This window comes from Lissotriton vulgaris, chromosome 6 (genome assembly GCF_964263255.1).
Source record: "Lissotriton vulgaris chromosome 6, aLisVul1.2, whole genome shotgun sequence".
Lineage (NCBI taxonomy): Eukaryota > Metazoa > Chordata > Amphibia > Caudata > Salamandridae > Lissotriton > Lissotriton vulgaris.
In genome coordinates, this window is record NC_141694.1 from 1,693,211,326 (window position 1) to 1,693,223,954 (window position 12,629).

A 12,629-nucleotide genomic window follows, 5' to 3' on the forward strand; every position below is an offset into this window, starting at 1 on the left:
ATTTCCGTTGTTTTAAGAAACTTCTCAAAACTTATCTTTTTAAACAGGCTTTCTAAATTTTTTCTCTCCGCACGTCTGCAGTCCATATCGCACCAAGATACTCATGAGTAATTGTGCACGTTACAAGTTCTACATAACATAACATAACATAACATCACATCTTTTGGCAGGTTGGCACTTTTGCATATGTCAGTGTTGGCCGTGGATGGCATTTCCTAACACTAGCAGAAATGGATGGTCGCAGCATTATTCATACTATCCACATCCTCTGGCACTGGAGAGTTGCCATAGTGCCAAACTTGATTAAACTTAGGAACTTAAGACGCTAGCAGTAAATGAATACGTAAAATATAGATCACAATTCGAGAAATTATCTTTAATAGGACAAAGGACCCTTGCTTAGAGTCCGCCGATCCATGAAGCTTAGAAAGTTTATAGAGGAGGGAATTTCCCATACCCTTATTCCCTTGCCCTGATATATACTATAGATACTGCTTCCTTTCTTCCTACCCATAATTTTTCCAAAGGTAATGACCGTTTCTATTCAACCTCTCCTTTGCTCGCCCGCCTCTCCTCATCGCCTTACCACCTCCAATACAACCTTTTCCCCACTCCTTTATGTTGAGAGTACACTTCTGAAATGCAATTGAAGGTGTCCCACAGACAGGGAATATATTACTATGCATACTTGGATTTCATTTTTGTATTTGTCTTTCAGGACTATTTCCCGTTCACTTCTTTAATTTAGAAAGTACAACTTTTATTTATGCTTGCCTGAGTTCACCCAACAGGTTCTAATCTCATTGACTGAATGTCATTCTATTACATTGTAGCTTATTTCAAAAGCCGGAAAAAATAATGATTTCAGCTCTTGCAGACTATAGATTAAGCCGAAACCAGAGTATCCCAAGCTAGTGTTCTAAGGCACTAATGTCTAGGGCACACGAAATTGATCACATTGATACGGATTGAAAGTGTTGAGAAATGCTAGCCAAGTAAAATGTATATCTTCAAAACTCTAAATGACAGCTGGCCTAAAGCAACAAGTGTGGGCTATGGTGTAAAGAGATATTACTCAAAACAAATTGATTGTACATTCGGTGCACCCAATCTATATATACAGAGATGTAATGTGGCCTCATAGGATGCTGTTCCATCTAATACTTGTGGACCAGTGAGGCAGCTCCACAACTGAACATTCAGCTCCATTTCTATCTATAGCAAAACACTTTTCTTTGTTTTCTGCTTCATATCTAACCACCCTTTCACAAAATAGACTGGCAATCGGACCATGAACCTAATCCAGCTAACAAATTCCACCATGTATTTGTAAACAGAAATAGTTTCCTACAATGCTACATTTTTTATTTTCACAGCTTATATATAGTTTTATAAATCATACCTGGTACTCGTATTCGGTATAGGGTTTCAACTTGGAGTCTACATCCCGGAAGGAAGTGGAAGTTTCGTTGTAAACAAGCACTGAGCCCGAGGAGTCTTGTGCAATCGAAACTTCTCTTCTGTAAACTTCATAAAATATAATGTTTCCATTTGGCTTTTTAGGGCTGGTCCATGCCACCAAGGGCACTGTCTGGAATCCATTGGACCCTGTCTGAACTTCAATCAAAGCATCTGGCTGCATTGCAGGTGGAGCCTCCAGTGTTTGAACGGTTGCCCATTCGCTGGAAGCGCAGCCTAGTAGTGTGCACGCTGAGACACGTACTTCATACCTTTGAAAATACAAAACATAAATCTGTCAAATGAGAACAAGTTACAACACTTAAGACCTGACACTACCAATTTATAGCGCTTAATGCTTCCTTCAATGGGTTGTAGTGCCATGCATAGACCTTAAATAACTAACAAAATAAATAGATTTTAATGGCGTCTACTACAAGAATCATTTGGTCAGACTCACACATATTTTCTCTGGAACGATTTGAAATGTGCCTGAACCGTAGAGTTACAGATCTTAAAATGTGTAGACGATTTCTAAGATGCCCATTGAATTTTCAAAAGGCTCTTAAGTACATCTGAGGACTCTTTTGGCTCCTAGCTATATGCAAGAAGGTGAAAAGCTGAATATTTTCTAAAGTGTAAACATTTGTTTCCAAGGTAGACACATTTGGTGTAAGGAAGGCATCTCCTTAATAGCTCCAGAGAAAACTTACATAGGTCCATCAAACTTAATTGAAACATTACTGTCTCAAGCAAAATACAGCTTTGAATCATGTGTCCAGAAATATTCATGGTAGCTGAATGGTGAAAACAGCTCAACCAGAACAACATAGTCCCAAAATAATATAAAGACACGGTTGGTCTTATTTAATTACTGAGATTGCCCACAGTAAACAGTCAAACCAGAATATATGATGTTACTTAGCATACCGTTACTCAGCAGGTATTTACTTCAAAGTTTTTACTTTGCAAATACCATTACTACGCACGATTTTATTGTGCATGCTTTTACTTCGCAAATATATACAAGTACATTAAAAATGCTTTTCGTTAGCAGTTAATTATTACGCATACCATTACAACGCATTATTGGTACATTAAAACAAAAATTTAACTGTAATAGTAACCTATCCCCTGGGACACACCCTTACCCCTAAAAATACACCCTACACCCCCAAACCCTATCTCACCTTGATCCCTAAGAATATCTTAGTACCCCAAAACCTAAATGCACCCAGAACCCCAAAAATATCCCAGCATCCCAAAACCTTAAACACACCTTGAACCCTGAATATACTCCCTACACCCCAAATCCCTAACCCACCCTGACCTCAAAAAATACCCCTGTACCCCAAAACCTCCAGTACCCTAAAACCTAAACGCATCCTGAACTCTAAAATTACCCCCACACCGCAAATCCCTAACCCACCCTGACCCCTAAAAATACCCCTGCACCCCAAAACCTCCAGTACCCCAAAACCTAAACGCACCCTGAACACTAAAATTACCCCCTACACCCCAAAACCCTAACCCACACTGACCCCTAAAATTACCTCACCAATCCAAAACCTAAATGCACCCTGAACCCTAAAAACACCCCCTCACCCCAAAACCCTATTCCACCCTGACCCCTAAAAATATCACAGCACCCCAAATCCTAAACGCACATTGAACCCTAAAAATACCCCCTACGCCGCAAAACCCTAACCCACCCTGACCCCTAAAAATACCCCTGTACCTCAAAACCTAAACACACCCTGAACCCTAAAAATACCCCAGCACCCCAAAACCTTAAGCACACCCTGAACCCTAAAAATACCCCCTACACCCCGAAACCTTAACCCACCCTGACCCCTAAAAATACCCCAGTACACCAAAACCTAAACGCACCCTGAACCCCCAAAATACTGCAGCACCCCAAAAATGTAAACGCACCCTGAACCCTCAAAATACCCCATGCACCCCAAAACCCTAACCCACCCTGACCTCTTAAAATACCCCAAAACCTAAACGCATCCTGAACCCTAAAATTACCTCCTACACCGCAAAACCCTAACCCACCCTGACCCCAAAAAATACCCCTGCACCCCAAAACCTCCAGTACCCCAAAACCTAAACGCACCCTGAACTCTAAAATTACCCCCCTCACCCCTAAACCCTATCCCACCCTGACCCCTAAAAATATACCAGCACCCCAAATCCTAAACCACTGTGAACCCCAAAAATACCCCAGCACCACAAAACCTTAAATGCACACTGAACCCTAAAAATACCCCCTACACCCCAAAACCCTAACCCACCCTGACCCCTAATAATACCCCTGTACCCCAAAACCTAAACACACCCTGAACCCCAAAAATACCCCAGCACCCCAAAACCCTAAGCACACCCTGAACCCTGAAAATACCCCCTACACCCCAAAACCCTAACCCACCCTGACCTCTTAAAATACCCCAAAACCTAAAAGCACCCTGAACCCTAAAATTACCCCCTACACCCCAAAACCCTAACATACCCTGACTCCTAAAATTACCCCAAAACCTAAACGCAACTTAATTTGCAAGATAACTCCATTATGCATAGTAAGTGCATGCTAAGTAATGGAACATGCATACTAAATGCATGCTAAGTAATGGCATTTGCGAACTAAAATATGCATAGTAATGGTAATACGAAGTAAGGACAGCATAGTAAAGGTAGAAAACCGTCAATTCGTTAAGTAGAATATGTCCTGAGTATCACAACAAATCCTGCTTAGAAAACAAAGTGCTTTCATCAAATTGTGTACTGTTGGAAAAATCAATGAGTACTGAACTCAAAGATGACAAATTCATTTATTAACCTCTTAAGCGCTGCTGACGGCCAACGGTCGTCACGAGCGCTACCTCCCCATTGCTGCGCACGACCATTGGACTTCCATTCAGCGCTAGTTCCAATGGACAGCGCAGCACTGGGGAAGGATATTTGCGAAGCAGCTAAGGTGTTAAATCAATGTGTATCAAGATTGGAGATAGATTGCAAGGGCTGAGAAAGAGGCAATGTAATTGAAAGAGAATGGAAAAGAAAAAGCAAAACCTAGAGCAAAAGAGAGAGAGGGGCATAGACACAGAGAAAGAGGGAGAAGTAGAGATGAAAATACGGAGAGACAGGAAGAGAGAGATAAAGGAGAGAGAGAGAAATAGGGAGAAAGACAGAGAGGGTTCATTGAATGAGAGAAGGAAACATGAGAGACAAGAAGAGAGACAGAAAGAGCAATAGAGAAAGTGAAAGAAAGGAAGGGGCTGAGAGAGAGAGTGTTGAGATAGGATCATAAAGAGGGAGAAAAGGCTTATCAAAGTACCGTAAATTCTGATTACGGAGCATTGTGAAGTACCACATCAAGATATCATACAGTCTAACAAGCTGCTCTACCTATCTGAGTTATATGAACGCTATTTAAGTTGTTACGTCAATTAATCACTCAGGCTAGACCATGTATTAACAAAAAAGAATAGATGAATCAAGTATTGCGGCAACATTTTATTCTGGTCTTGTTGATATTCAAAACAGCAGATCAGTACCAAAATCAATTCTAGTTACATAGTAAAATATAGACTTGCCCTAAATAGTGACACTTTCCATGGACAACCTAACATACCACATTCATACAATCAAACATTCAAGAACCCATTCAAACCGTGAATCCACACTAAATATTCATCACCAATAGTTCTATCTTGGTCAGATAAAACGTCCCAAAACAACATGTACAATAACAGAGCTAATATCTCTTTAAATGGCCATCTAATTAGCCATATAAAGTCCACTATTTGGTGGATTGAATATCAAAACAACAGTAATAGATGAAACTGATTTGGAAACGTGCTAAATTAGCACAAATTTGTTTAACAAATGTAAGTGACAAGAAGAGAGAGACACGCCGACGCGTGTTTCGGTGTTATCACCCCCTATTTGGGGTGTCACTTTCTTCAGGGCGCAAAGCACATTCGTTTCAGGAGTCCATGGGGCCTGACAGAGATTGAACACCAGCGAAGATGGATGAGTCCGCGTTGGTGGTTAAACCCAAAATAATGGGTCCCGGGGGTGGCCTAAAAACTGATGGTGAAATAGGTAATTCTATCCCTTGTAGCAGTCCCTAGATTAAAATAAACACAGATGGTGTTCCAAACGGTACGTCCGGCCACTAGTTGGTATCGTTTGCCTTATAGGTAGTAATCAGTCTTGGTAATCACTGTATAAGTTGGAGGTTCCGTGAGTCAGGGACTGCTAGGAGGAGGCCGATATTTGGGTTCAAACCAGAGGCTTCAGGGGGCCAACAGCATAGCAATCCGGAGGATAACCACTCGATAGTGCCGTCTGAGAACGCCTACTGGTACCACATCAAGAACGCAGCGGTTTTGATGTGGAACTACGAGGTGTTGCGTCAAGCTGCCTTGATTCTGCTAGGACCACAACTGGGCTGGCAGGGTACATTGAAGACCACTTCCAAGGGTCCAGGACTGAGGTGGCACCACTTGGAGAGGCAGGACTCACAGCAGGCAAAGCCTAGGTGAAGATTTCAAGGTGGTTGGAGCCTTTTCTGTTCCTGAGGTTTTGATCAGGAGGCCAGCTAACTAGTCCTTGGAGTCACTCTTCTGTTCCGGGGTTCAAGATACATGTTGAATCCTTCTCATCAGATAGCAGGGCAGCAGAGTGGCAGTCCTCTTGCAGCTGGCCAGCATAGCAGTACTTCTTCTGAGTCTTCCACAGGTATGGATGCACACTGTAATGTTGGGTCTGTGGGTTCACTATTCTTGGTGCTAGCATTGAAGTGGGAGAAGCTTCTGGAATTTCCCAGCCCCAAAGGTTTCTGGAATTTCCTTCTTCCTTGCCCTAGCCCCAACTTGTCTGGGGCACAAAAGACTTGTATGAAACCCTTTGCGAGTCTACTGAGGCAGAGTAATTTGAATGTGCAAGTGTGGTAGATGACAGCTCCTGCTTCGCATCATGAAAGAGATGGCCCATCCTACCAACACCTACTCCTCCTTTTTCTCACTGTTTAGGTATAATACACAAAGACCACAGCGAGATGCCCCAAATTATTATTTGTGGCTGAGATTAATTCAAGCATTCCATCCATTACTGTTTTTCAAAATTATTGGGTTACCTTAAATGGGATTTTTATGCCCAGACATGGGTCCCGTGCACACTGTGTTACTGGAACCCAGTTGTACCTGGATAATGAGCCCATAGCTAGCACGAAACGTGTCCTGGGTTGCTTGTGTTCTGGTTCAGGGAGGACCTGGCTTGGAAGTTCAGGCTGGACTGATCAGACTGGAGAAGAGCCAAGACTGATTTGCATATAGCTGTGTCCAAACTGAGATGACATGGTGTGCAAAATAACAATGGATTCAGATGCAGCCCAAGTTATTACCAGTGGCTGAGATTAATTTAACAATTCCATTGATCACTGTTTTGTATACTTAGCTTTGTAAAAGTGGCATTTTCAGAATTGGGACTTCAAATATGACTTTACCATTAAGGAGGGTTTTAAATCACAATTCTTTAGACACCAAATTTGACATCCCTACCTGCTCCCAATTGACATTCATCACTATTTAAATGTAATAAGTGAACCCAGTGTTTTCCTATGAAAGAGGCATTGCATTAGTGAACATTGATTGTAATATGTTTTCACTGCCAGGACATGAAAAAGTTATAAGTTACATATCCAACTTTTTAAAAACACTGTATCATGCCCTATTGGCAATTTAAGGTCTGCCTTAGGAGTGGCCTATATAAATTAAAAAGGAAGGTTTAGGCTTGGCAATGGTTTATATTTTTCCAGGTCAAAATGGCAGTTTAAAACTGCACACACCGGCTGCAATGGCAGGACTGAGATGTCTAAAAGGCTAATTACGTGGATGACACAATAAGTGCTGCAGGTCCACTAGTAGCATTTAATTTACAGGCCCTGGGTACATGTAATACCACTTTACTAGGGACTTACAAGTACATTAAATGTGCCAATTGGGCGGAAGTCAATTGTACCATGTTTAAAAGAGAAAGCACAAGCAATTTGGTACTGACTATCAGTGGTAAAGCCCACAGGACTGGATTCAAGCTAGCCTGGCTGATGAGGTATGATCGCCGAAACCTGTCCCGGGATGCTTGTTTCCAGTCCATGGAGGACCTGACCTGGCAGTTCGGGCTGGACTGTTCCCATGGGGAGGAGGGTCAAGTCTGATTTTCATATGGCTGGGCCCAAGATCTCTGTGCTGATGGTCAATATTGATAATATTCAGCATTCCATCCATCATCTGTTTGTGTTGCTAAATTCCTCCCAAAACAAACACAAGGAGATGATGGACAGATCGCTGAAACTTTTCAGACACTCACCCCCAGACACAGATATGGGTTTAATCCATCATCTTTCTTTAGCTTACTTTCCCACCTCAGTTCATACCCAGCTATATGCAAATCAATCTTGACGCTGTGCCTCATGGGAACAGTCCAGCCCAACGTCAAGCCAGGTCTTCCCTGAACTGGAAACAAGCATCCTGGGACCAGTTTCTGGGTAAGGCCCTTCATCAGCCAGGCTCGCTTGAATCCAGTGGCAAAGTGAGCAAGGGACCCACGTCTAGGCATACCCTGCCAACTTAGGGCGAACAAAGCAAATATAAGGAGATGATAAGATGGAGCGCTGAACCTTTTCATACACTCACCCCCAGTCACAGATCTGGGTTGAATCCATCATCATTCTTTAGCTTCCTTTTCGCCACCTCAGTTTAGACCCAGCTATATGCAAATCAGTCTTGACTATGTGCTTCATGGGAACAGTCCAGCCTAAACTGCCAGGCAGGTCTTCCCTGGACTAGGATGGAAGCAGAAGATGAGCGCAGCAGTCTAGTAGTAGAATAACGTTGAAAGCGTTGTCTGAGGAATTCAGGCCAGGATCCATGCAAGACTTTAAAGGAAATGCAAAGAGCTTTAAAATCAATGCGCTTCTTGACCAGGAGACAGCAAAGGTGGACCAAAGCCTGTGCCACTGACTTAAGTTTGAGGATCCCTAAAAGCAGGCAAGCTACTGTATTTTGCGCATTTTATAATTTGTTTAGGAATCTTTTCAGCATATTAGTGAATAGCTCATTGCAATAGGCCATTTTTGAAATGATGAGGGCAGCAACCATCAATTTCTGCAATTCCTCTGTCAGAATCGACAGAAGAATTTTCCAGAACAGTTTCATCATAAAAAAAGAAGAGGGCGTGTTGAAATTGATGTGGCATTCAAAAGACAGCTTGCTGTCAAAAAGAAACCCAAGATTTTTCACCTTCGTGGCTGGTGTTGGGGGTGTGCCAAGTTCATGAGGCCACAATGACAGAGACCAGAAGGAAGTATTCCTGTAAAATGAAATTACATCAGTTTTAGAGGCATTCAACTTTAAACAGTTTTCATTCACCCACCTACCGATTTGAGACATACAATTCTGGAATCTGGACACAGTTGTTTCTGGGTTACTTACTGACTACTACCACCACTATTTGGGTGTCATCAGCGTATCAAACCAAAGAGAAACCAAACGATTTTATCAGTCTAGTCAGGGGAGTAACATATAAATTAAAAAGCGTTGGAATCAAAGATGTGCTTTGGGGAACCTCACCTGGTAATGAAAGGAAGAAGAGATGAGATTGTCTATGACAACTAATTGATCACTGTCAGTAAGAAACGATTCTAGCAGAGACAAGGCTCTGTCTCTAATACCCAAGCAGAAAAGGCGGTCAATGAGTACAGCATGGTTAACTGTATCAAATACTGCTGTGAGGTCTGATAAGGTCAGGGCCGCATTTCGGCCGTCATCAAAGGCCTGTCGTAGTTCCTCTTAGGCTGGGTTCAGGGCCAATTCCATGCTATGCTGACTTCTAAACCCAAATTGAATCAGGTCTAGAAGATGGTTGTCATTAATATAGGATATTAATTCCAAATAAATGGCTTTCTCTACAATTTTGGCTGGGCTGCTCTGCAATTACAATGCTTTTTTTGTGGGAGGTAAGTCTCCAGTAGTGAACATTCTGTTAAGATGTCCCTAATATGCATGGCTGTAATTTCCGTTGCTGTATTCATGATCTTGTATGTACAATAGTCAGGGTTTGGGCTCTCAATCGGTAAGGCAGAGCCCCAATCAACAATAAACAACAAGATGAACCTATTTTTTAATACGTCACATTGAACCAAACAAAATGACCACTAAACCTTTTTCATCTCAGTTTTATGAGTCTATCAAAATTTATTGTTCCACAACATCATTTAAATGAATTATTCAAAATCATTCCAATAGTTCCACATACCAAATAAATCCCAAACATCACAATTTCATAACTCTCTCATACTTCATACTCACAGTCATATTTTAAGCACACTTACTGTTCAGATTTATACACATTTTACCAACCTAATCCCATTCACATGAGCAGCCAAACAACCATTCTTCCTTTCACACCCACACACTATACAAAAACAGCATTTTATTATACATAAAAATGTTTTTTAGAAACAAAAAGACCTAAGGTGCATGAATTTCATAATAACTACAAGAATCAAGAATAATTCCAACAATTATAAACCTTTCAATAGGTCACCCCCTGGACCACCGATCGTTTCCGGTTCTGAAACATTGATGGAGCCAATTTCAAAATTTGTTGATCTTTTTTTAAAACCTTTCATGTCTGAAGTTCCTTCTTGTCTCCAAGACACCACTGATTTTATCAATAAGTTGGATGCGATACAATTTGTCCAAGGAGCCCATCCTCGGGTCACATTGGATGTAGTGTCTGGTTGTTTGGCTGCTGGTGTGAATGAGATTAGGTTAGTAAAATGTGTATAAATCAGAACAGTAAGTGTGCTTAAGATATGCCTGTGAGTATGAGAGAGTTGTGAAATTGCGATATTTGGGATTTATTTGGTATGTAGAACTATTGAAATGATTTTGAATAATCCATTTAAATGATTTTGTGGATAAATACATTTTGATATACTCATAAAACAGATGAAAAAGGTTTAGCAGTCATTTCGTTTGGTTCATTGTGACGTATTAAAAATAGGATTCAGAAAAGGGGGTGGTGATGAACAGAGTGTCTGAATTAAGCAGACCACTCTTACCCAGTCCAAAGATCAGGGCTTGATCCATCACCGTTATTTATCTCACTGCCCCATCCCAGCTCAGAACCTGGCTATATGCAAATCAGTCTGTCCCTGGCCCAGTGCATCATGGGAACAGGGCAGACTAAACTACCAAGCCAATTCTTCACCAGAAAGGAGACAAGCTACCGGGGACCGGTTTCTGGCATTTCAGCCATCTTCGGCCCGGCTTGCTTGAATCCTGATGGAGCAGTGAGAAAGGGACTCATGTCTGAGTATACCCTGCCACACCTATAGTGGCCAAAAACGATTCAGAAAAGGGGGTGGTGATGAACAGAGTGTCTGAATTAAGCAGACCACTCTTACCCAGTCCAAAGATCAGGGCTTGATCCATCACCGTTATTTATCTCACTGCCCCATCCCAGCTCAGAACCTGGCTATATGCAAATCAGTCTGTCCCTGGCCCAGTGCATCATGGGAACAGGGCAGACTAAACTACCAAGCCAATTCTTCACCAGAAAGGAGACAAGCTACCGGGGACCGGTTTCTGGCATTTCAGCCGTCTTCGGCCCGGCTTGCTTGAATCCTGATGGAGCAGTGAGAAAGGGACTCATGTCTGAGTATACCCTGCCACACCTATAGTGGCCAAAAACGATTCAGAAAAGGGGGTGGTGATGAACAGAGTGTCTGAATTAAGCAGACCACTCTTACCCAGTCCAAAGATCAGGGATTGATCCATCACCGTTATTTATCTCACTGCCCCATCCCAGCTCAGAACCTGGCTATATGCAAATCAGTCTGTCCCTGGCCCAGTGCATCATGGGAACAGGGCAGACTAAACTACCAAGCCAATTCTTCACCAGAAAGGAGACAAGCTACCGGGGACCGGTTTCTGGCATTTCAGCCGTCTTCGGCCCGGCTTGCTTGAATCCTGATGGAGCAGTGAGAAAGGGACTCATGTCTGAGTATACCCTGCCACACCTATAGTGGCCAAAAACGATTCAGAAAAGGGGGTGGTGATGAACAGAGTGTCTGAATTAAGCAGACCACTCTTACCCAGTACAAAGATCAGGGCTTGATCCATCACCGTTATTGATCTCACTGCCCCATTCCAGCTCGGAACCTGGCTATATGCAAATCAGTCTGTCCCTGGCCCAGTGCATCATGGGAACAGGGCAGACTAAACTACCAAGCCAATTCTTCACCAGAAAGGAGACAAGCTACCGGGGACCGGTTTCTGGCATTTCAGCCGTCTTCGGCCCGGCTTGCTTGAATCCTGATGGAGCAGTGAGAAGGGGACTCATGTCTGAGTATACCCTGCCACACCTATAGTGGCCAAAAACGATTCAGAAAAGGGGGTGGTGATGAACAGAGTGTCTGAATTAAGCAGACCACTCTTACCCAGTCCAAAGATCAGGGCTTGATCCATCACCGTTATTTATCTCACTGCCCCATCCCAGCTCAGAACCTGGCTATATGCAAATCAGTCTGTCCCTGGCCCAGTGCATCATGGGAACAGGGCAGACTAAACTACCAAGCCAATTCTTCACCAGAAAGGAGACAAGCTACCGGGGACCGGTTTCTGGCATTTCAGCCGTCTTCGGCCCGGCTTGCTTGAATCCTGATGGAGCAGTGAGAAAGGGACTCTTGTCTGAGTATACCCTGCCACACCTATAGTGGCCAAAAACGATTCAGAAAAGGGGGTGGTGATGAACAGAGTGTCTGAATTAAGCAGACCACTCTTACCCAGTCCAAAGATCAGGGCTTGATCCATCACTGTTATTTATCTCACTGCCCCATCCCAGCTCAGAACCTGGCTATATGCAAATCAGTCTGTCCCTGGCCCAGTGCATCATGGGAACAGGGCAGACTAAACTACCAAGCCAATTCTTCACCAGAAAGGAGACAAGCTACCGGGGACCGGTTTCTGGCATTTCAGCCGTCTTCGGCCCGGCTTGCTTGAATCCTGATGGAGCAGTGAGAAAGGGACTCATGTCTGAGTATACCCTGCCACACCTATAGTGGCCAAAAACGATTCAGAAAAGGGGGTGGTGAT

General features: G+C 42.9%; 1 protein-coding gene across 1 annotated transcript in view; it reads right to left on the minus strand.

The window, feature by feature from the left end:
* The window catches only part of USH2A (usherin), a 2,319,650-nt gene that overhangs the window by 187,622 nt on the left and 2,119,399 nt on the right, over positions 1 to 12,629 (minus strand). The window contains exon 54 of the mRNA XM_086925936.1: positions 1,403 to 1,730. Within this exon, the coding sequence (XP_086782062.1) occupies positions 1,403 to 1,730 (328 nt within the window). The remainder of the gene's footprint in view (positions 1 to 1,402; positions 1,731 to 12,629) is intronic.